At 34.0% G+C, this 27054-nt stretch overlaps 1 protein-coding gene across 7 annotated transcripts in view; it reads right to left on the reverse strand.

Annotated features, from left to right (window-relative positions):
• ACC (acetyl-CoA carboxylase) overlaps nucleotides 1-27054 on the reverse strand; it is a 139535-nt gene that overhangs the window by 59580 nt on the left and 52901 nt on the right. The window contains exons 1-2 of one of the 7 annotated variants that reach the window (XM_072533121.1): nucleotides 21973-22147; nucleotides 3176-3627 (exon numbers count right to left, since the gene is read on the reverse strand). The exons of 3 other annotated variants lie outside the window; for them this stretch is intronic. In XM_072533121.1, coding sequence (XP_072389222.1) covers nucleotides 3176-3570 — 395 coding nt within the window. In that variant the 5' untranslated portion in view covers nucleotides 3571-3627; nucleotides 21973-22147. Of the gene's footprint in view, nucleotides 1-3175; nucleotides 3628-21904; nucleotides 22148-27054 lie in introns of those variants that run through there. 3 more of the 7 variants (XM_072533120.1, XM_072533119.1, XM_072533122.1) reach the window with 3 other exon arrangements.

A 27054-nucleotide genomic window follows, 5' to 3' on the forward strand; every position in this document is an offset into this window, starting at 1 on the left:
GTGAGGTTATTAAACAAATCAGGACTGCAGTAAGATTTTTTGCTTCAAACTATAATTATCATCATAGCATTGGCTAAATACTCGAAACATTGTAACATATGGACTCGTTTTGAACGGAATAAGATAAAAGGAAAACTTCCAAGAGAGTTTTAATCAGCAAGATGTATTACTTAATTTGCTAATGGTGTGACGTAAATTGAACAACTTATTGTAATTGACTACACCTGTCGACTATTGTAATTATTCCATTAATTTGCATGTAATTTATTTTTTACTTCATAGAAACAAGGTGTACTGTAACAACACAACAATTATTAAAAAAATACAAATAAAATGTTTAATTGCTATTTTTAATTAAAATATGTGTATGTATAATTATTAGGATTATACTTAAAAACATCTGTAAAAATTAGCCATCAGTAAGTATCCAAAACTTCCAAATTAAACATTAAAATATGTTGCGTTTCCCTACTAAACAAGTAATTCGACCCTGTATTAGACGTACACAGGGTTTTTTCATTGTTATGAAACAAAGTACAGATTCTTAATGAATTACGATGGTATTTTTTATTTGGAAATAAAGGGGAGTAAATAATATAAAGATTTTTCGGTTCACTATAGCATAAACCACGGTTAGAATGCAGTGTTGGTCTTACGGCACGCAGCGATGCCGCTCTTGTCGGCACAGTGGTAGGTGTGTGGTAGTTTGGCGATAGACTGAGAAGTCAGGACTGTACGTGCTTCGATTCAAAAATCTTTACTCATTAATTTAACTGAGTTAAATAAGAGAATAAATAAAAAAAAACAAATTAATTCTATAAAAATGGCTGTATACATAAAATACACAAGATCATAACTGAAATGTACTGTACGGACAGTACTAAAAAAACAAATGAGCATTAAATTTGAGATATTTCTTGTTAATTAATACTAATCGCAATCCATATCTAACTCGTCCTCATCCTCTGAATCATCTCCTATATTAATTATCACCGGTTCAGTATTTTTCTGCAAATTGTCCACCGCAAACATTTTTTCTTCTACTTTCTTGACGTGGTTCACATAATTATGCCACTGCTCTTTAGACACGCGTTGGTAAGCTTCTTTTATCAACCGTTCTACTGTTTTTTCTTTAAAATCGACGTGGTTTGAGGCCACATACTTTTTCTCTTAACTCCACACCATCTCAATAGGGTTCAGATCGCAATGATAAGCAGTCTTAAAATCTTAACGTCATCTTTTTCCGCAATTGTTTAAATTTTGTACTTGTCGTACTCGTCTCTAAATGCGGCCGCAGTATCCAGTAATTCACTTTTTAGGTAATCTTCTTCGAAGAAAACGTTCTTTTCTTCATTATCCAAAACAACAACGTTTTCTTTGACTTTCGGCAAGTTTGAAATTAACGTCTTCCCGAATTATTCTTCATATAGATTCCCGCCCAACGTTAATCCAAGACTCATCGATATAAACAAGGTTTACATTATCCTTCTTCCTCAATGTTTTTCTGGGGTACTTGTGTCTCCAGGATATGATATCTTTTCTTTCCATCATTATCGAATCTCGACCTCTTTTACCATATTCAAAACCCATGTCATTTAGTAGATTTCGAAATGTGGTTTTTGAAAAAGCTGGTAGATCTTCATCATCCTTCACTCTGTTCATTATGCTGTCGACGGTTGGTGATGTTTTCAAAAAAAAAATCAATCAAAAACTCATCGAAGTATGCTCACGTGAATTGGACTGAAAACTGGTTTAGTTGAAACATGCTTTAGTTGAAGCAATAATGATAGTCTTTTATACAACCGTAGGCAATTATTGTGTGCGCGTAAATTCCTGTGCTATGATTCTTAATCCGGTCCTGATGCGCCGCTCGGGGCAAACCGGCAACGTGGTCGGCGGTTTTCCCGTAAGAAATACATTGCCTATCTTACCTGCACTGCATTCTAACTGTGACTTCTACTATAGCTTATTACAAAGCTTACTATAAAAAAAGAAATTTTAAGACTAAAAGATGAACATGAAAAGATTATAGAAAATAGAAAATAAAAGCTAAATCTAGGTTAAAATTTTGATTATTAGATGCAAACATGTGGTTAATTACTTTGTAGTACTTTCAAAATAATTCCAAAACCAAACAGTGGTTGGATTTAAATGGATCAAACCGTACTTAAAATTGTTAAATTATCTGGCTACGTGCTGATGGACTTGCATTGCCTAAAGGGAACCAAAGTCCCTACTCGAAAGAGTTTTCTACATCCGAACTGCAGGAAAGTTAAATGCCAACTAATTTGATATGTCAAAAGTAATAATTGACTGTTTACAGAGACAATGACATTCGGAACAATATTGATTGTACATTTTTTAAAAAGTAGTACCTACAAAGATGGGTTTCAGAATATACACCAACAAAACGAACTATATGAAAATAAGCACGCAACAACAAATCCTATGACCACTTGTTATAGAAAACGACGTCATCGTTGTGTCGCAGTGAACAAATTTTTGTACCCGGAAGCGCTCCTTGATACTGAAAATAATACTAGGTACAGCAGAGATACACCACAGAATGTGCACTGCCAACAGATGCTATTTTGGGCTCAATCTCCTTAAATCCACAATTATATCGAGAAATACAAAAATAAAACTCAACAAAATTAAGGATGTTTCGAAAGAAAAGTACGAAGGCAAATCTATGGAGCAGTGAATGACAATGGAGTGTAGGGAAGACGATCAAACTTCGAACTTTATAGAATATACCAGGAACCAGATATTGTAAAACATATTAAGATAGGAAGTCTGAGGTGGATGGAGCATGTAATGCGGATGGAACAAAATGAACCAGCTAAAAAAACACCCGTTGATAGACCCATTGGTCTATCAAGAGGAAGACCCAGAACAAAGTTCCTTGATAACATCAATGAAGACATGAGAAATGTGGGAATACATGCTTGGTGAAGGAAAGCGATGGATATAGACGACTGGAGAGAACATCTTGAGGAGGATAGAACCCACGCAGGGTTGTAAAGCTAGAATGATGAATAAGCAATATTAAGAAGATAAAATCAGTAGCCAAAGCAATACCTATTATTTATAAATAACAATTTACACCTTTAATCTAATGTTAAACTATTAAAAAGTATAAAAATCGTACAATTTTTTGAATGTTCGAACTTACGTTAAGGAGTTCTGATGGTTTACGCGAAGTCTCAATCGGTCGTTGATCGGCTGCTCATTCCACTTTTCTTCCAGGTTTTCGCTGGAGCTTTCCACGTGAGTAAGAGTAATATCAGGTAGTTGCAGCCCTTCGTCATCTTCTCCCTCGCCAATTACGAACCTCTTGCTGTTCCTTCTTCTCAAGTTGGCCTTCATCTTGATGTAGATATCTTCCCAATCTTCACAGTTATCTAATATATCAGCACTTTTTGTTTCGCGAGCGGAATTTATCGAAGTATCGATTTCTTGTTTATTTTCTTCGAGATCGCCGATTGGCGGAGCGAGAATTTTAAAGGGGTATAATAACGAAAAAGCAAAATCAAAAGAACGAAAAGTTGATCTCAGCCAATTTGTCATAAGGTACAATCAGTTTACCCGCCTTTATAAAACATTTTGGTACTTCTTTAACACTTTCTGTAACGAATGAAATACTAGTAAAGTAGAGGTACTTACTAGTTATATTTTAAACGTTTGTTTTTAATCAACATGCACTATTATTTTAAGTGACGTCATGTTTTAAATGTTTAATTAAATAGTTAGTGTATCGAAATATATCTTTCTTTTAAGTAGATAGATTCAGTTTCGTTTAAACGCTTTAAAAAACATTTAATAGATCAAAAAACACATTTCAAATTTGAGAAACATGTATTCATTCAATGATACCTTAAAAACTTTAAAAATTCAAAAATCAAAGGAATACGATAAATTTGAATATATACAGTAAGTAGGGGGTCAAGTGGTCAAATTATTATGATCACTCACAAAATTTTAAGTTTTTCACATTTGTTCGAAAGTTTTCTAGTAAAATCATTTGCTGCTACACAATTAAGGTATGCCAATATGTGAATTTGCGCTTAGAGGTAAAAATTGAATTTGTTTGTTTTTATTTTGTTTTTGAATCATTAATATCGTTTTATCTACGTAGTATGTTTTAATAATGTATTAGTGGTGATTGTGACGGAAAAAAAACTATCAGTTTTAATCTTCACAAAATATTTTGTGAAATATTTTTGAGAATGAAATCATAATGGGTACGGTTAAAGACATGCCTGAAACTAAAATAGTGGAGATAAAGACACTTTTATGGTATACAAAGCTTTCCCATCGTCAGATAGCTTTGCAGCGCTGAGTAGCGCAAGCAACAGTGAGCTATATCAAGAAAAAATTGATACCAACAAACACCTGACTCACCAACCTGCCCAAAAATATCTTATATTTTTTTTTAGAATAACAGCAATTAAATATTTACAAACAAAACGTAAAACGACAGAATCAGTGTCTTTAGCGGATTAGGTAAAGTAGATTATCATGGATGAATGCTTAACGGTAGTTTATACAGAAAATTCGTAAAATTGGCATAAATCAATAAAGCAAAGAATATTTACGGAAGAATTACACTGCTCTACTGAGTGCTAACAATATAACGGAAATTTTATTAACACGGCATGAAATGATTTCTTAGAAAATATTTCCAAAAATTAATCTTATATACAGAGCACAGTAAATTTCCGTCAACTCCGCCTGTGGTGATAAATGGGTGGATCGAGTAGCTCAGCAGTCACCACTAAGCCCGGGTAAAGGAGGAAGGTTGGGCAGTGGGCTGACAACTCACTCCCGGAAAAAACACACTGCTCCGACATTTGACGGAACTTTCGGAAACGACTCAAGCTAAGAAACATAGACGATATTTGGAAACTGGAATGTGAGGGCACTAAATAAACCAGGAGCTCAAACCGCACTCCTACAAGAACTAAAAAGATATAAGCTCATGATTACTGCTCTTCATGAGACAAGATGGCCGGGGAAAGGTGTCAGGGACACTAAAACGCACACAATTCTATATAGTGGGAAGGAACAAAGAAGCAAAGAATGTGGAGTTGCATTTGTGGTGGATAACGATTTTAAGTCAAAAATCATAGACTTCCAGGCAGTCAGTGAAAGGATATGCAAGTTAAGAATTTGCACCCACTTCTTTAACCTAACAATGATAAACATTCACTGCCCAACAGAAGAACAAGAACAACAGCTGGAGGTAGTATATGACAATGTGCCCAAAAATGACATCAAGATTATAATGAGTGATACGAATGCTAAAATAGGCAAGGAGCCGCAGTTCTATGACACAACAGGAAAACACCCACTGCACAATGAAACAAGCGAGAATGGGAAGTTTTTAATAAATTTTGTCATCAGTAAAAACATGGTTATAAGTTCCACATGCTTTCTACATAAAGACACACAAAATGACATGATCAGATGGACCCACAACCAGTCAAAGACAAGAGTTCGAAGAAGAAGTCACAAATGAGTTAAGGACGCTAGAACTGCACTCCATAGAGGGCAAATGGAATAATATCAAAACAGCAGTACATGGAACAAATCAAAACATGGTTCGATTACGAGTGCAGACAAGCAATCGAGGAAAGAAATGAAGTACACAAATTTTATATAACAAGAAGAACACGGGAAAGACGAACATCATTTGAAGTTGCAAGACGGAAAGCAGACAAGATATGTAGAAATAAAAAAAGAGCCTATGAAAATCGACAAATAGAAAAAATGGAAGAAAATTACAAAAACAACGAAATTAGAGGGGCTTACGAATACATAAAAAGATAAAAAGTGGGTATAAACCTCAATCAAGTCTATGTAAAGATAAAAGTGGGCAAATAATCAGTGACCAACAGAAAGTCACAGAAACCTGGAAGCATTATTTTCAGACCCTACTTGGTACACAAGTAGACATGGAAGATGGAATGAATACGAACTAGAGGAAGTTCTCGAAGCAATTAATGCACAGAAAAACAATAAAGCCCCGGGAGTTGACGAAATACCAGCAGAATTGTATAAGGTAGGTGGCGATCACCTAGCAAGTCACATCCACGCGCTCAATAAAGACATATGACAAGAACAGAAAATAGCCGATGACTGGAAGAAAAGTATAGTATGCCCGATCTATAAAAAAGGACACAAACTCCAGTGCAAAAACTACCGTGGAATTTCTCTACTATGTACAGCATATAAAGTCCTCACGTATATTATAAACCAGAGCTCTAACCAGTAGTAGAAAATACTGGAGAGTAGCAGACGGGATTTCGACAGGGAAGATCGACACTGGATCAAATATTTACATAAAACAGATCTTGAGTAAATCATAAGTGTTTGTAGACTTCAAAAAGGCATATGACTCAGTCAAAAGGAACAAACTCTACAATATATTGGCTGAATTATTAAAGCCACAATGGATGAAACTCCTTTTTAGAGCGGCAGTCAACAGAGTCCGCATAGCCATGATGATTTCCAACCTTCGATAGAAGATGGAACTTAAAGAAGAAGAAGGATGAAACTCAGGCATGTGTACGAATACAAAACCAACAGACAGACTTTTTCCAAATTTCGCAGGGACTAAAGCAGGGTGATGGGGGCAGGGGCAGGAGCAGGGGGCTGGCCCCAACTTTGTTTAACCTGGCACTGGAGTATGCGGTTAGGCAACCGAACGGTTCAACTGGCCGCTTATACCGATGATATTAATATTATGAGTAGAACATCAACAGGAGCACAGGAAACATATAGAGAGTTAAAAACGCAAACAAAAAGGCTAGGTCTGGAAATTAAAACAGAAAAAACAAAAATAATACACACGAGAAGAAATATAGTCCCACAAAACATTATAACTAAAGATGACATTGAAACGGTTGGAATGTTTACATACCTGAGAGTAGAAATATATGCCGACGGATCAGAGGATGGAGAAATACGGAAGAGAATAACGCAGGCAAACACAGCCTAGAATTTTGCCCTTTCCCATATATTTCGGTCAAAAAATGTCCACCGAAATACAAAGATGAGAATCTATAAAACCTTAATTTGACCAATAGCATGCTATGGCAGTGAAGCATGGGTCCTGAAAGAAACATCCAAAAGCAAACTCGATACATTCGAAAGGAAAGTACTGAGGAGAACACTAGGACCTGTGAGGAAAAACGGAATCTTCAGAAAATCGATACAACAACGAGCTTTATTAACTTTATAAGGAAGCACCACTGTCAGACTTCATTAGAATACAAATATTGCAATGGGCCGGACATGTGATAAGAATGGGGGAGGATAGGCTACCAAAAAGAGCACTGAATGCTAGAATGCAGGGAAAGAGACCGGTTGGAAAGCCAAGAAAGCGCTGAGAAGACAGTAAACAGCGACGCCCTTTTAGGAGTCCGTGTATGATAAACATCGGCCACAGACAAGTAAGGGTGGAGGCGAAAAATAAAGGAGGCAGGGTTAATTTGGGCTGTAATGTCGTAAAAGAAGAAGAAACTTCCGTCTCTTGAACAGATTTCAAACTGTGGAATGCTTTATTTTGATCAGTCCCTGCAGCATACATCGTAGATAAGAGATAATGAGACGTTCCCTATAAACGTCATCTTATTGTTGTTAATGACGAGCAAGAACACCTATTTCATAGTAAAGGATTGAAGAAAAATAATATAAATTTACAACGAAGTACTAGTAGTAGAATTGTTGGACCAGAGAAAAAAATAGAAACAATTTATTATGAAAAAGCGTTTTAAAGTACCGGTAAAAACATAATTATATTTATTATTGCGTATTTTATTGCTCATAATTTGCTTCTTGTAAAATTAATTTATTTTAAACGTAATTACAACGTAAAATTATACAAAAAAAAATTAACATCAAACTTCCTCGGGCATTATTTATATCCATTACAGATTTTATCGCAGCAGGCAAACAAGAAGTTTTAAAAGTACTGAATACTATTAGAGGAAACATTTTTTAATGCAATATACATATATTTTTTGTTAAATTTCTTTTTATATATGTTTACCTATATTTTAATATTCAAGGTAGCTGTCAAGGATTTTTTGACCCTCAAAAATGTTTGAAAGGTGGTCGTTAAGGCTTATTTAATTACTTAAGTGCTACTTAATTTTATGGTGTTTCAAAGTATAATATTGTAAACAAATTAATAAAGCAAGGTTTATAATTAGAAATTCTATTAAAAGTGCTGTTTTCTCATATATATGTGACAAACAGTTTGGTGATTTTAATGAATATACCTACCAGTCTATATTAATAAAAATTAATCGCCGAAAATGTTTGTACGGGCATTGTTTGTTATTACCAGAAGAAGGTTTATGTGAAAGATAATTTTCAAAGAATTTTCGCCAACTAATAGATGGCATACTCTGATACGTCACGAGTGAGGGAGGTAGGCAGATTGAGACCCCGAACTCGAACAGATCCGTATCCCTCTTGAAAATGGGTCCAAAATGGATGCCGAAACGTCGAGTATTAAATTCTCAACGAGGTTCTTTCTGAGAACTTGGTAATGTTCATATATATATATATATATATATATATATATATATATATATATATATATATGTTACGGTTAACGCCCGAAATCAGGTTAATCTTAATATTACCCAATTAATATCGAGATTCATCAGTCTTCATCGGAAGATAAACGATTTTCAGCCTTCAATCGGACATTAACCGGCTAATCTCGACATTAACACAAGTGTCTTGTTAAAGTCCACATTGTTTTGATGCGTAATCAAATGGAATTCGTCCAAGAAGTATTGTTATTTGAAAGTGAAAATTTAAGTATTTAATATGTCCAATGAATTTAAAGACCGGTTTTACGAGAATCTTGATAAAATTATTTCCACAAAAAGGGATGACAACAGTATTTATTTGCCTCGTGAAAAATATGATTTAATTTGTAATTAAGAGAAAGAAGCAAAACGACAGGCTAACAAAACAGCGTTGTCATATCGACGTTTAGCCAAATACGATGTAGTGAATGTGGGAAATGATTTCAAAGTTATTGTTCCTTTGCAAGAAGGTAAAGAGAAATTTTTATATTACGTAAAAAAAGAGGAATTATTTTATATAAGAATGTTACATTTTTTTAATGGTAAATACAAAAATATAACACAAGAAGTAGTAACACTTTTTTTAAAACTTTGCATACCCTCTACAAAATGTGTGCAATTAAGATCTTTAACATCACAGAAGGCAGATCAAGTAGCTACATATTTGGTAGAAATTTTCTGCATTTTTGGAGCACCTTCAATGCTCCAATCGGATAATGGCCGTGAGTTAGTTAACGGTAATAAATTAACTGAAAAATATGTGGCCGGATTTAAAATTTGTTCATGGAAAGCCTCGGCATAGTCAGTCGCAGGGTAGCGTCGAAAGGGCTAATCGTGATATTAAGGATATGCTAATAACGTGGATGCAAACAAATAATACATCTAAATGGTCTGAAGACCTTAAATTTATTCAATTAATAAAATATGGGGCCTTTTATGCAGGAATAAAACAGTCTCCCTACGAAGCAATGTTTCGGTAGAAAATAAAAGTTGGTCTATTGATGGTCTATGATTTATATTATATAGATTTCAAGCAAAAGATGGTTTGCTTCAACAAGCAAAAAAAATGAAACTAAATAAATTCTTCAATAAATTATTAGCGGCTGCAAAAATTGGTGATACTGTTAGATTACCTGTGCCCCGATGTTGATAGAGGACGAGTTGATGCAAGAAATATATTAGGCGTTGTTATGACAGTTGAAGATAACATGTATTACAAAATCGGGACAGAAAAGGGCACATTACCACAGTTATTTACAAGAAATCAGTTCAGTGTATGTCCGGCTCCCTTATTGCTACCGAAAAAGTTTCAGTTGTTGAAAAATCTCTTCGTGAGATTGCAGCGACTTCATCTCTATGTGGTGGTCAAGGATACAAAAGATGCTCGTGCAAAACCAAATGTGATTCAAAAAAGTACTACTGTAAGGCAGCTAATATTTTATGCAAATGTGTTACGGAAGTTTGTCATGTTTGAATAAATTATAGCAGGTATTTTTTGTACAATTGGCAACGTTGTATTATTTTCCAACACATTATTCAACATTAACCTATTCAAGGAATAACATCTACAAATTTAGTCCTAGCTGACATACATAACTGGCTGAATACACACGATTTCTCAATTTCGATAAACAAAAGTAAGGCTATATGGTTTGCAAAAATTAAGAGCATAGGTACACACCCAGATATTAGTATCAAACATCAAACTATCCCATACAAACAACAAATAAAATATTTGGGTGTAACTCTCACAGAAAATTTAAATTGGAACCCACATATTGACAACATTAAAAGTAAAGCCAGTAAAGGAATCAATGTAATGAGGTCCTTCTGTAGAGTTTGGTGGGGTGGAGACCCTACAACATTGCTTATAGCCTATTATAGACTGGAAAGATCTCATCTTGCCTTTGGTAGTATATTTTTAAAGCCATCAAGCAAGCAAACCCTACAAAAACAAGACTCATACAATATCAAGCACTAAGGCTAATTCTAAGATGCATTAAGTCAACCGTCAGTACAGCCCTGTTAGTAGAAACAGGGGAGATGACCCTAGAATTTAGAAGGAGATGGCTAGCAACAAAATTCATGTAAAAAATTTATAGCTACCAAAAGCATCCACTGTTGGAGAAGTAAACCAGGAATGTAATCACAACTTTGGTTACTGGGGACAAAAAGAGCGACCCTACTTAGTAGAAGCATTAGATTATCTAAAATCATATAAAAAAATAGTCCACAAAACAGATGTGATAGCTGACTTCATACTTCAAAATTATTATACCTTATATATGGTCAGATACCCATAATTCAATTAAACATCAATAAAACAGGTATCAATCAAAATACAATATTTAAAATAGTAACTGAGAAATTGTCTAGAAAATATATTTTTGTTTACACTGATGCATCAAAATGCGAAATTGATTAGGAAACACAAACTGGTTATGGAGTGTATATCCCTGACATAGATTTGTCATTTTCATCCAAGCTGCCTTCAATTATGAATATATATATATATATATATATATATATATATATATATATATATATATATATATATATTATATATATATATATATATATATATATATATATATATATATACAGCAGAAATAGTAGCCATTAACAAGGGGTTAACTGTATGCCTAAATAGGGGCATCAAAGAGTTCTTTAGCGCTATACAAAAATTAAATTGCATAGGTATTAATTCAAAAAGTGATTATATTGCACTACAAACAAAAAAAATTTTTTGAGGCCAACTCTACTGGTAAAAACTATAGACTGTGCTGGATTCCAGGTCATTCAGTAATTGAGGGAAATGCACATGTGGATAATTTGGCAAACATTGGCAGGTGTCCTAAGATAGCTCCCGAGATAAAAGTAAACCACACAGAACTCTGACCAGCTCTAAAAATAAATATAAAAAATAAACACAACACTCATTGGAAATTAAAAGTTCAAATTAAAGGAAAATGGTATTCAGAAATACAATTAACGTTCCCAGAAACACCATGGTTTCATCTATATAGATTAAGAGTAAAAGATCACCCATACTGTGAATGCGGGAAAAATTGAGGATCTTGACCACATTCTTCTCCAACGTCCAATAAAAAAATCCAAACAATTTAATCTGAGAAGTGACCTTACAAAATTTGGAGTACCAAAAAATTCAAATGCTCAAGATATGTTACAAAACTTTACTTTTGAACAACTAAAGGCAGTGATTAACCACTTAAATATTAACAAACTGAATTTATGATAAATTCATCCCGACCCCACATCTTTTAAACATTCTCCAATTCCCTCCTGGGTACTTGGTAAACCGAGGCAATATTACGGTTTGTGAAAAGCTCCACCGTTGCCCCGGAGCGAGAAAAATCTAAATTTCCTGTGTTGTGCTATTTGTTTCAAACTAATAGCTCTCACCACCAGTGAAATAAATTTAGTATATGTATATATTCTTTATTTATACGGGCCCAGTGCTCATTCAGTACACAATTGCCTAACCTCATTTGAAGACCAAGTAGAAAAAATAAGTACATAAATAAACAATAACAAAACTTTGACACTTTAGTTTTTTTTTAGGTTTTTTAGGGTTGTAAAATTGTCTAGAGCAAGACGAGCTGCAATACTACCAAATACACTGGCAGGTGCACAAGAATTCGAGCCAACAAATAAAGAAAGAAGATTCAACAATAACCAAGGAGAATAGGTAAACTCGACATTAACCTGTTAATGTCAATATATCAGAATTTGGTACGACATTAACATTACATTTCGGTTAAAGTCAAGATTAACCGGTTAATGTCGAGATTAACCATTTTCGAAGTTTAACCGTAACATATTGTAAATGCTTTTGTTTAATGCTTCCTGAATATAGAATTTGAATAGAGTTGGAGATAAATAACATCCTTGCCTCAAGCCTTTTCTGACAACAAATGCGTCTGAAATTTTATTCTCCATTTTAACGGCACTTTTTGCACTTATGTAGATGTTTGCTATAGCGTTTAATAGTTTATTATATATTTGTATTAAATATTTGTTTTGTTTTGCTACTACTATTCACCGGATATAAAACATGAATTAGAGATAAGACTGATACTTTATAATATTCAGTTATTCACTTAACGACTCGAAAACAAGTGTTTGCGGGAATTTTTTTAACTTCTCTCACCTAACGATCATAATAATATAAGATTTGACGAATATGTAATTATGGGTTATTGCCGTACCGACTAAAATATTGTAACAGTACTTCCAAAACTTGTTTCTTACAATATGTCTATCTTACCTGTTCCAAATCATGTCTGGCGTTTCACAACACACACATTATAATGCCATTAACAGAAAAACTATTTAAGGAAAATTTTCGACAATGAAAATCATACCAAACTAATAAACATTTTCACGGTTTAAAATAATAGGTAGGTATTGTTCAATCGAGTCTGAAGGTCCGACGAAGAATGTCCTCGGTTGATTCCTGTTCGAGGTATATTCGTACAATAAACAGTTATTAAATTAACCGCGCTATTTTACTTATATTTTTACAAATATTAAATTACCTTTATTTGGACTCATTTATTACGAGGGTATACCGAAAACTCTGAACTAGTAAACACAAACTTGATCACAAATTTACCAAAATCGAACGTTTTTTGAAGAGTATGCGGATATGTATTAATGGTTCTATTGAAAAGAGTGCTTTTTTAAAGGTATAGAATTTTGAAATGGAATAAAACAAAGATCATCATCATCTTCATATAACGGGGGTCCTACGGCGATTGCCGCTTCCCGCATTTCAGCCTCCATCTTTTCCTATCTCTCCAATCTCCCTCTTCTAAGCCTCTAGATTGCATTGTTTTTGTAATTTCTCTTCTCCAGGAATTTGGTGGTCTTCCCCTTTTCCTTCTTTCTGGCGGAACATACATTAAGGCTTTCTTTGGCCACCGCTCCTCCTCCATTCTCATCACGTGACCATACCATTGTAATTGCCTTCCTTGTATTCTGTCTGAAAGAGTATCTCTAATTCCTGTACGGTTTCGTATTTCCTCATTCCTGATTCTTTCCATTCTCGATACTCGACATGACCTTCTAAGATAATCCATTTCCACAACGTCTACCTTATCTCGTTCATTCTTTGTCATCGTCCAACATTCGGCACCATATGTGGTAATTGGTTCTACAATTGCTCTGTATACGCGAAGTTTGGTATGCATCTTTATTTTATTAGACCACAGTAATGAATTCAGTATTCGGATGCATTTTTTCCCTTGGGTTATTCGGTTTTGTACATCTATCTTAACTCTGCCATCTGCTGATATGATGCTTCCTAGATATTTATACTGGTTGCAGCCTTTTATGACTGCGTTTTCAAGCCTCAGATCTGTGGTATTTCCTCCAATTTTTAAATATTCTGTTTTGCTTATGTTTACAGTAAGCCCCCATTTGGCATATTTCTCAAATAATTTTCGATTCATATAAAACAAAGATGATTTTTATTAATTGAAATGAAATTGACTTTATTTGAAAGATACTATTTAGCATTATTGACTACTACTATTGACGTAGTCTAAACTGGAGGTCCAATTTTCTATTACTTTTTCCAATATTTGTCGCCGTATATCGACAATAACACGGCGAATGTTGTCCTCCCAGTGGTCAATCGTTTTATGCTTATCGGCGTAGACTAGCACCTTCACATATCCCCACATAAAATAGTCTAGCAGTGTTAAATCGTATGATTCTGGAAGCCAATTCAAGTGAAACTATGTGGTTACCAAATGTTTCCTTCAATATATCAATTGTGGCACGAGCTGTGTGACATGTTCCGCCGTATTATTGAAACGACAGCTCCTGAATATCATGGTTGTTCAATGGGGGAATGGGGAATGAAAAAGGCAGTAGGTAATCATGGCTCTGTAGTGGTCACCATTGCGTGTAATGGTTTTTCAAAATACATTTGAGGATTATCTTAACTCCAAAAAGGGCAGTTTTGTTTGTTGACTTAGCCATTCAAACAAAAGTGAGCTTCATCGCTAAACAAAATTCGCTTATGAGAATCGGAATCAACGGCAATCTCGTTTTGGATCCACTCACCGAATCTACGTCTTGCTGATAATTTATTCAAGAGGGGATTGGGGTTATTACCTTAACTGAAACCACTATCACAATATAATACAACAAATAATATAACAATTCTATTAATTGTTATGATATCTGTTTGGTCTAAGAACCCCATTCAAATAGAAATACCTTATAAGTAATACCCTGTATTTCAATTTTGATTAATTAAAACTTTTAACAAACTGTGCTATATCAACATTTAGGCTTTAAGCCTCAAGTGCTCCAGTTTTATTTGTGTTTGAATTAACGTAATATTTTACTATGAATTTAATTATCAACAAATGTTATCTATCAGCAAAATAAACTGTTTATTGAATGATAACTTGAAAGCTATTTTTCCGCGTTTTATTTTATCTCGTGCAGTATTCAGATTAAACAAAATATCTTCAAAATTAAAGTTTTGAGAAAACTAGGAATTAGGTTCACTTAAGATTAGAAACTATATTACAAATAAAGAAGTGCAAATGTATTATAACAGAAGATTACGTTATTAAATACTGTGTCCGACCAGTACTGTAAATGGTTCATGGCAACTAAAAGTAAATACGTTAGAACTTATAATCCTGGTACCCAAAGAAAATGGTGTTGACCCGCAAAGTTTGAAATGTGGATCCTCCGCAGCGTAATCCATCCATGCCCAGAACTATTTATGCTTATTTTTTTAATTTCTGAAAAATATATGCTCTAAAAGTCACAAAATTAACAAAAATATGTTTCAACAACGAAAAAGAGTGCTGTACTAAAACGAGCTTAGTCGATACAAAATAATACAGACTACAGGGCAAAAAAATTATCAAGAGAAACCAAAACGAAAAACTAAATTTTAAATAAATAGCAATCAGCAGAAAGTATAAAAATTCATTACTTAATTAAATTAGGAAATTTAAGTTAAATTACAACAGAATGATCAACAAAAATAATTCAATACTTACATGGTTTTTGTACCTATATTATGATTTAACCTTACGCTTGAAAAATGTCATTTTGACAAGTGTCAATAAGTTGTACATATTTGTAAATTGGAGACATGTTTTCGCGATGTTAGAATCAATTGTGATATATTTGGTTCGCTGCATCAATTAAAACAAGTTTTTTTTAATGGATAATTGTTTATGGATTAGTATTTACAAATGGAAATTAAAAAGCTTCTAATAAAAATTAATTAATAATATGTACACTCCTATTATTCATAATTCGTTTTCTTCCTTCCATGAAAGAAGTCTGTAACATTTAGTTTATTTGAGCTATTAATAGTGACAGATAGGATTTTTTGTGTTGTGTGTTTCTGACAATGAATCTGTCAACATATTTCCAAGCTGAGCGAAAGGATGATTTGCTAAAGGTGTCTAAACGACCAATATTTTTATTGTAACATGTGGCTGCAATACAGTAGCTGGTAATATGGTCCATAACAAGGGCTAGACTATGCAATATAGCATCTCCGGCATTTGGTATAGCGGGTTTTTGTCCAGGTCTTTTCTATTTTAAGCTTGCAGTGTGATCTTTGTTAGGATAGATCGTAAATATCTCAACAAGTGGCTTAAAAATGACATTTTTCTTTCTATTATAGTCTTTAAAATTAAAAATGCCTCTAATATATATGTTAGGTACGTCATTTAAAATATGTCTCTAATATGGTACGTCAGTAAAATTTTTATATTAAGATTTTAAGATCCACATTTCAAACGTTACGGGTTAACACTCTCTTCTTTGGTAACCAGAATTATAAGTTCTAACGTATTTACTTTTAGTTGCCATGAACCATTTACAGTACTGGTCGGACACAGTATTTAATAACGTAATCTCCACGACATACATATCACTATTATATGGATTCCCTCCCACATTGGGATTACGGGTAACGACAACGCCGATCGCTTTGCCAAAGAAGCTGCTGTATCCAATTGTACACTACGTAATATACAAATCGCCAGTAAAAACGCCCTAAAAAACTAAAATCGCCCTAAAAACTAGTATAAAGAAACTCGTACGAAATTACTGTCAGAATCATTGGAACCAATCCACTACATTTTTACACCAAATAGATCAGACGGTTGAGCGGTTCGTTATCCCTGATATAACTAGAAATGAGATGGATGTTGTTAGAAGATTGCGTATCGGTCACACCAGATTTACACATGGCCACCTAATGAATTCTACACCTAAGCCAATCTGTCACTATTGCCAATCTCCACTAAGTGTTCTACACATCCTTGTGGACTGCCCTCATTACAATAAACGACGCCAAGAACGACGAAATCACAGATATATTATTGAACCAGAGCCAAGTCATCACAGCTATCCAGTTCCTGAAGGTAGAAAACTTACTAAATAATATATAACTATAGTATGTATATTATAATATGTAATTGTACCTTATATATAATTGTATATATGGTATCTCGTGCATTATGAATAATGCACGAGATAAAATAAAACGCGGAAAAATAACTTTTAAGTTATCATTCAATAAACAGTTTATTTTGCTGATAACATTTGTTGATAATTAAATTCATAGTAAAATATTACGTTAATTCAAGCACAAATAAAACTTTAACACCTGAGGCTTAAAGTCTAAATGTTGGTGTAGCGCAGTTTGCTAAAAATTGTAATTACTTAATCAAAATTGAAATACAGGGTATTACTTACTTATAAAGGTATTTCTATTTGAATGTGGTTCTTTAGTAGTTCAGTCGTCAGAGAGTTAACCACTAAAAATAATACGAACAAGCAGAATTTTGTTGAGAATATTAATTTTAAGACCCCAAAAAAGATACATAAAAATTTACCACTTTTACCCCCGGGTTTCTCTCTAAAACACCTCTCGTAGAGGGGTAGAAAAGCAAAAAAATCCATTTACCAAGAATTTGTACGCCGTAGAGAAAAATGTTTCAAATAAAAACTGTAGCTGAGATAATTTTAAACAAAAATGCTTATTAGCACTTTTTTGTAGAATGACCAAATACATGATAATAACAAAGAAAACAAATATACCAACAAACATACATTTGGGAAATGTATCGATAGAAAGGGTTGATAAATATAAATACCTAGGAACCTGGATTTCAGACAATAATGATCAAACAACCGAAATAAGAGCCAGGATAGAAATAGCAAGAAATGCGTTGATAAAAATGAAAATAATTCTCTGCAACAAAGACCTTAGATTAGAACTGAGAGTAAGAGCACTGAGGTGCTACGTGTTTTCGATACGGACGATGCTTAGAATAGCATGGACACAGAAGACAACACGGAAGTATTGCGAGAAATGGGCAAAGAATGCGAAATAATAAACACAATAAAAATAAGAAAGTTACAATATCTGGGATAGGTAATGAGGGGACAGCGATATGAACTGCTAAGGCTAAGGATAATACAGGGAAAGATAAGAGGAGGAAGGACTATAGGAAGAAGGAGAGTGTCATGGTTGAAGAATTTAAGGGACTGGTTTAAATGCAGTTCTATAGAACTCTTCAGAGCAGCAGTAGATAGAGTAAAGATAGTGATGATGATATCCAACCTCCGATCGGGAGACGGCACTTAAAGTTCAATGTTCAATAAAATTTGTATCAGGTCGACGGTAAAAATTGGATAACTTTTGATTCAAGTGACTTATCGACAAAAATCAAGATGCGTTTTAAAGGTAAAAAGTTCAGCTTTGGTATGCAATTTTTATATTACGAGCCCCTTCCCATATCAGTATGCCCACCTATGGAATTTCCAGTTTAAGTCGATTACCATGAACAAATATACTCTGCATGTTTCTATAAGTTCCCATATTAATTAATATGGCATTTTTATATATACTAAACTCTGGCTATACATTCACTTATGTCAATCTAAGTTGATTTTTTCATAATTACGTTAAATCCAGTGGTAGCTATGGAAAATGAGATCAAAACAATAATATTGTCAGTTAATGTCAAATGTACTTTGTAGTATTGTACAAAGGGTCGAGGTAAAGTTATCGATGAGAAAATTTGTTCAATCATTACTAAATTTTTTAATTCTGGAAAATAAAATTAGGAAATCGCGAATATGTTGCGATTGTCACGCTATAGTGTAAGAAATATAGTCAGAAGATACAAAACTACAGGTTCGGTCGTCACAAAACCTAGAAATGTACGAAAAAGTAAAATAACCGAAGCAGATCGAAGGGCATTAAGACACATTATAGTGAAAAATCGACGAACAAATTAGATGGAGTTAAGCGTTTTATGGCAGAAAACCCAAGATACTAATATATGAAACTCTTATTAAACCTGTCCTGACATACGCGTCAGAGACGTGGACTATGGTGAAAAGCGACGAAGAACTGTTAGGCCGCTTTGAAAGAAGAATACTTAGGCACATATACGAAGGAGTACAAGAAAGCGGGATATGGCGCAGGCGCTACAATTTTCAGTTGTATCAATGCTATGAAAAATGCAACATCGTCCGGTCTGTTAAAATTAATAGACTAAGGTGGCTAGGACACCTTGAAAGAATGGACACTGGAGACCCCCAAAGACAGATATTATATCAAGAGCCAGTAGGAACCAGGAAGAGATTCACGCCAAGATCTAGATTTAAAACTCAAGTCGAAGATGACTTGAGGAATCTTGGGATCAGAGATTTAGGGGGGAATGGAGACTAATCCTTGAACAGGCCAAGACCCACACAGGGTTGTAGTGCCAAAGATGATGATGAAGCATTCTATGGAGTGAGTTTATTGGAAGACACGTTTCTAGATCAACATGTCACCGAGAGGCCCACAAATTAGGATTCGGTACTTACAAAGTAGGTTTTATAGTTGAAAAAATTAGTACGAATTGTTTATAATAAATTTCATTTTATTTATGCTAAGGAAAAGCCACTTTTAACATTACAACAAAACAAAATAGACTAAGGTGGTCAAAAGAGCATAAAGATTGGACTCAGTTGAAACGGGATTCAATACAATGTAGTAATTAGTCCAGATTTGAAGTGTGTGTTGGAGACGATAGGAGTCTCGTCATTCGCAGGAAAAATGAAGCTTTCCATACCGATTGTCTAAAGAGAAAAGTCAAATTTCCTGCATCTGTCATGATCTGGGGCAGCATGTCGTCTAAAGGTGAAGGAAAGGAATTTCAATATTTTAGAAGAATCTCTTTTACCGATTATGGAACACCGGTTAACATCAGCGGAAGATTTAGTTTTCCAACAGGACGGCGCAGGTTGGCATACCTCAAAAAGAAGGAAAAGACAGTTAAGACTCTGAACGTGAAATAAATCTTTTCTATCTTAGGAAGCAACTCTAACATGGCTTCGTATAGACGCAATGTAGCGATATAGCGATAGCAATATAGCGAAATTCAAGAATTCCGCTTTAATCTGTGCCTTCTAAGAATTGCAAGGCAAAACAGACGTTGATAAAGATGTTAAGAGAGACATGGGGAATCTAAAAATTGCATTCCACAACATATCTCCTCAACTAAGCAAAATTCTTAGCGAATTGGTTTCTAGTACTCGTACAGAGTATATCGACTAAAAAGGAAAAGACAGTTAAGATTTTATTTCACGTATAGGGAGCTTGCGCATCTGTTTATACGTATTTCAGCCCAATAGGCATCATCAGAACGGCTTTTGCAAACGCTCTGAACGTGAAATAAATCTTTTCTGTCTTAGGAAGCAACTCTAACATGGCTTCGTATAGACGCAATGTAGCGATATCTAATAATAAAATCGTAGACTAATTTTCGAAACCAAATTCAAGAATTCCGCTTTAATCTGTGCCTTCTAAGAATTGCAAGACAAAACAGACGTTGATAAAGATGTTAAGAGAGACATGGGGAATCTAAAAATTGCATTCCACAACATATCTCCTCAACTAAGCAAAATTCTTAGCGAATTGGTTTCTAGTACTCGTACAGAGTATATCAAATAAAAAGGAAAAGACAGTTAAGATTTTATTTTTTATTTTATTTTATTTTACTAGAAACCAATTCGCTTAGTTGAGGAGATATGTTGTGGAATGCAATTTTTAGATTCCCCATGTCTCTCTTAACATCTTTATCAACGTCTGTTTTGGAAATGAAAAAATCTTTAAGAAAACATCCTGCCAGGTCTGTCAACGAATTGAAGGAAAAATTGCAAGAAATATGGGATTCGTTTACATTAGAATTTTGTTAGAACTTGGTAAAAACTATGCCTCGGAGAATTGTGGATGTCATTAAAAATAAACGGGATGTAACTCAGTGGTAAATTTTCACATTTTTGTTGTTAATATGTATTACATATTCTATGCGTTTTTTTTTAATTTTTTATTATTCTGTTTAATCAACAATTTTTATTAAGCTAGAAAATATTTTCTAAAATTAGGAAATTTAAAAATGTTCTTCATGCATTAAAACTTCTAAAATTTACCCTGCGCTTATATTTTTGTTCTCTAAAATTTAATTTTCTTATCAATCTAACGTCGGACCAAGTGACATAGGAAGGGCTCGTATATATATTAAAGTAGAGGACTTTAAAATGATATTGCCAAAATATCACGAACGAATATGCTATGTGCTTACAGGGTAAATCTCTATATTAAATCATTAATATATATTAAATAAGAAAACATTAAGGTTCAATACGCACTTTTTGTATCACTGATAGGGTCTGTGAGATTATAATAGAAATAGAAGGTTTGAGATGAAAAGCATACTAGGAACTGTTTATATCAAAAATGTTTCTCTTTTTATACAGATTCAAATACTCGTTTCCGTTTCACAAAATAATATACCAGGCAAAGAATATGGCTCATAGGCACCAACAAAAAAACTTTTTATTTTTTTTAATTTTAGACTTAAATTGTGGCTTATTCGCAATAAAAATAGTAAATGCATTAAAATCTAACACTAACATGGAACTTTTATCTAAATCACTGGGAATAAGTTGTTGTCTTTTACAAGAAATATAATAATAGTAATTTGTATTCTTATGGCATTCCATTTAAAGGCCAAAATCCGACAACAATGTTTGGTATTACTAACACACTTTGGGAGATTGTAAGATGCATTAATTAAATTTAAATTATTCAGAAATCTAAACAGTAAAAACGAAATTAAGGACTGTGCTTAATAAAACCTGGTATTTTATATATCATGTCATTAAAAATAATATAACTGGTTCTCTGAAATAGATGCAAATATAAACGTTTGTAATATAACCTTAAATTTCAGTACTCTCTACTTTACATCATTCGGTATAAATTATAAACTGTGTAAGGCTCACTAACTATACTAAACTAATTCACCGACCATCACCACAACTTAACGGAAAACATTCACTTATTGAAAAAACGAATTATAGGTTTTCTAATGGAGGCGTATTGATGTTTTTCTATTTTCCAAAACGAAACGTCAACGCCAGTACACGGAACTGAACTGACACGCGCAGTTTCCCAACATCGACTGAAAAATATTCAGTTGTCTAAAATTCAACAAGTGTTGTGAAGACGCACCACGCGAATACGAAAAACACACGGGTGCCGCGAGCCAATCAAAATCTGCAAAACGGTATTACATCAGGTCATCCTAGCATTGTTGCCAGATGAACTGTAAAGAATTCCTGAAATCGATGTAGAGGAATTGTAAAAAGGATTTTTAATTTGAGTATTGCAACCAATCAATTAAAAACTTTTAAAAAAGAAGTGAATCCGGAACACATATAATAAAAAGACTTTCTTTAATACATATTAGACTGGAATTTTTATATCTTTTATATACAGTTGTGGTAATTGTTAATCTGTAGTAATACTTATAGTATGAAATTAATACCGACATACGAGCTCGTTTTTAACATCAGATTGAATTCTAGTTTTGTCAAAGTGACATTCAGTTTTGATAACGGAAACGTCAAATACGTTTATTTTTTCATTAGTAATAATTTTGGCTTTATTCGCAAAAAAACAGAATAAAAAAATTGATATTTCAAGTTAGGAAAATTGTAACCTTTACAACTGAACATAAAACTCAAATTATTAAATGGCATTTTTCTGGAAGTAGTGGCGACGATATAATCGGAAGGTTTTCGTTTTCATTCGAAGGCCCCGTACCAACAAAATCTATAATTCACATTATTTTTAAATTTGAAAAAACTGGTTGTGTTAAGAATTGTAGATAATGCGCAGATGGCGATAAAGATTAAAATTAACAAGCTCCGTCAATTAATGAAGAACGGGAACAGCATAAAACTGCCGTATGTAATATATCTGAAATCAATTTTCCTTGAAACAGCACGCTGATTTCAAGAGAAATTGGTATTAGTGCTGGAACTGTACGAAATATTTTAAAAAGAAACAAGTACCACTGCTACAAATTGCAATAAACTCAGCAAATTTTCCTTGCTGATTATGAACGACTGATGGTGTTTTGTGAGGACATGATGGAACGGAATAATTGTGGAAGATTTCATGAAAAAAATCTTGTCTACAGATGAGTCTTCTTTTTCTCTAACTGGCTATCACAATTCATCTTTTACAAAAGGACAATCTACAGAAAATAGGCACACAAGTGTTCCTTACAAAACACAATACCGTCAAAAAGTCAAAATCTTTACTGGTATTTTAGGTGACAACGTAATTGGCCCTTTTTTCATTGTGGGCACTTTGTGTCGTCGTAAATACCTACATGTCCTGAGAAATCAGATAATTCCAGCAGTTCGAACATACCTATTACTATGGATGAAATTTGGTTGCAGCAGGATGGCTGTACAGCTTTTTCTCCTGATCTTGCACCTTTGGACTTTTCGTATGAAGTTATGTGAAGCAACAAATTTACCGACATGAGCATGAACGTGCCGGAAATATACAGAGACTGGATTGTTTGCAATGCATGCGACATTTGATAAAACAAGACGTGTGGGTGCACTCTATTTCGGCATAACCAAGGCTTTTGATTCTATTAATATTGAAATTGTAGTATATAAATTTAAATAATTTGTTTTCAAGGTCATTTCTCAAATTGGATAAGGTCAAAATTATATGATTGTAATTTTATAATTAAAATTGATAATAATAAGTCATATGTTTTGGTGTTAGCTACTCATTTGGCATTGTTGTTCTAATACCGATATAGAAAGAATTAGCGGAAAAGTAATACTATTACATGAATTAATATTAAACTCAACTGTCTTCCGGGTCGAACCGCGTCAGTTGTCATTGCGCTGATCTTTCGACATCCTCTTCTATGTCTTCTTCAGGGCTTCCGAGGTCTCGGTCTCCGGAGCCACCGGACACTACTACAATGATCACTAATCAATGCAGCACTGGTGCTGGGAATAGAGGACGGGCCATTTATACCGTCGATGATGACGTGGTTTGACTGGAGGTTGGCGTGAACATTTCTGACAGTAGGATTTTGATTGGCGGGTGGAGCGGACGGTATTTTTTTTATGGGAGGTCTTCAAGTCAAAGGTAACCATATAAAGTCATCACTTTTATTGAGACAATTTGGCTTCTCGGATAATTCTTGGTTTATAGAAGCGGATGGGGGCTATGGTTCTGGAGTTTTCAAAATCAATTTTGTGACCTGTATGAAGATGGTGTTGACCTAGAGCTGAAATTGAATCGAAATCGCGGACAGAAATGAAATGTTCATAAATCCTATTTTGGATTATACGATTTGTTTGGCCTATATAAGATCAGTGTAGATCATTGTAGGTAATTTAATAGGTAAAGGCAGTCTGCACAAGGAATTTCATAATCTCCGTGTTGTTCATTTGGAATGTTGTCTTTGATTGATCGGACAAGAGATGAAAGTTTTTGTTTGGGGGTAAATATTGTCTTTATTCTTGATTTTACAATTTTGTCGATTTTTTCAGTGACACTTTTGATGTAAGGAAGAAAAGTTTTCGTATGATGAGGATCTGAGTCTGAGTCTTTGGGTTGAGATTGCGTGGGAGATTGATGTCTGTGGATGCTCCTATTGATGTGATTTTCACGGTAACCGTTTTGGATGAGGACTTGTTTTAAACAAGAGAGCTCAGCGCGTCTACTTGCATCATCGCAAAGGTGTATTGATCTGGAGACAAGCGTATTAATGACTGAATTAATTTTTGAAGGGGAACGATGAGAGTTGGCATGCGAGTAACGATTGGTATGGGTGGGTTTTAAAGAAACAGGGTGATGAAAACCTTGGGATTGTTTTTTTTTATTATAACGTCGAGAAACGGTAGTAATGAATCAGTTTCCATGTCCTCTTTCCTTTCCATTTACTCGAGGCTCCAAGATTTATCGAACTAATTATAAAAAACGGTGTGAGTCAGTGGTGGTAAAGATACTGTAGCAAGAACTATCAAACAAACTTGGACCTCTTCCAACCACGAATTTCTCGTATTATTAAAATGTCCCTGGTATGCTTGAGAAGGACAACTACAAGCTATATTGAGATCGCACTGTGTTCACAAACCAACCAATGGCCCATAATAGAAAGCATTCCATCCTTATTTATAGACTATGGCATATATTAAAAATAAGACAAGACATAAATATATAAAAAAATTTGGAGAAATCAATTTTAATACCCATAATTCTATAAATCTATGATCTACACAGTAGTCATTTGAAAAACTTTAAGTAAGAATAAGCGCCATTGTTACCTGTATACAATTTAATTTACAATTTAAATTAAGTTGTATACAGTGAACAATAACCGTTTAGTTTTGTTTTTAAATTTTTCGAATCTAAGAAATGTCATTAAAAGTGGCAACACAGCACCACGAAAAATCTATTATATCTGAAGAAGTGCGTAAAAAATCGTGATTTTTTATCTTGCGGTAGGTAGGGGTCATCGCTACGGTTGTATTACTCAACTATTTTTGAAGTTTCTGGCAAATATTATGTGATTCGACTTATCTACCAACGATTGCGAATTAAGCAACAAAAATTTAATATATTTTTAGACATTTATTGATAATATTGATTGCAGCGTGCCCAACAGATGATTTTTAATTTTATAATGAATATTTTGGTTAAACTTCTATAGGACACTAACAAAAATGATATTCTAATAATATATCTAATAAATTATCAACGAATTTACTTGAAAAGCGTGTAAGGATTGAATATGTTGTTGAATATCTGGCTGTTGGTTTTCTATAATTTGTTATAATACGATTACATTCTCAAGACAAGAACTACCGACAAGGAATGCAATCGGGTCTAATAGTGAAATATATGTATCTTGTGTAATATATTTATCTTGTGTAAAAAATTGCGTATCCCTTCAGTAGTAATCGTAGATTTAGAGAAGGTCTATGATGCTTTTAAAAGAACTTTTTAAACCATTAACGAAGGTAGGTCTAAGTAAGACATAGGTACATCAATGCTATAGCGAATATGTATAAAAATGCAAATAGTCCTATTAAAGTAGGTAGCGATCATCATCATCATCATTGGCTCCACTCCACAACCCATGATGGGTCTTGGCCTGCTCAAGGATAAGTCTCCATTCTCTCCTATTCTTCGCCTTGGCTTTTCAGTTTCGTACTCCCAACATTCTCAAGTCTTCCTCCACCTGATCCTTAAATCGTGCCTATCCTTCTCACTCCATCTATTCTTTGGTTATAAATATGTTTTGGCGGCTCCATCTCATTCATTCTCTCTATGTGACCTAACCACCGCAGCCGGTTTATTTTGATGGACCTAATAATATCAGGTTTGTCATACAGGCGCTCTTTGTCATCGTCAATGTTTCCGACGCGTAGGTGAGGATGGGCTTGATAAGAGTTCTGTATATCAGTAGTTTCGTTATTTTTATAACTAGGCTTATTGTTAAAAAAATTTTTAATCCATAATAGGCTCTATTTGCCAGATATATCCGTCTATTAATTTCTGCACTTACTGCATTATTCTGATTAATTTATGAGCCTAGGTATATAAACTCTCTTACTCCTCTTACTCCTTCGAAAGTATATGTTCCGATCGTTAGATCTTCGGGTTGTGCTGCTTGTATATAATTTGATACTTTCATATACTTCGTCTTACTAGTGTTAACCTCTAGTCCCATTCTTTTTGTTGCTGCCTCGCGTTCCTCTGGTTGTTATTCCAGATCCTCTTATCGCTTTCTCTAGTGCAATATTGAATAGAAAGCATGATAGGCTGTCTCCTTGTCTAAGTCCTATCTGACACTGGAACGTTCTGGAAACTCCGTTCTGCACTCTAACTTTACACTCGACTCTTGAGAGGGTCGCTTTCACCAATTTTACTAAGTGTACTGGTATGCTGAATTCTATCATGGCCTTGTACAGTGCGTTTCTTTCAACACTATCATAGGCACATCTAAAATCAACAAACAGTTGATGAGTATCAATGCCATAC

The sequence above is a fragment of the Diabrotica undecimpunctata genome, chromosome 5, assembly GCF_040954645.1.
Source record: "Diabrotica undecimpunctata isolate CICGRU chromosome 5, icDiaUnde3, whole genome shotgun sequence".
In the NCBI taxonomy this organism is placed as follows: domain Eukaryota; kingdom Metazoa; phylum Arthropoda; class Insecta; order Coleoptera; family Chrysomelidae; genus Diabrotica; species Diabrotica undecimpunctata.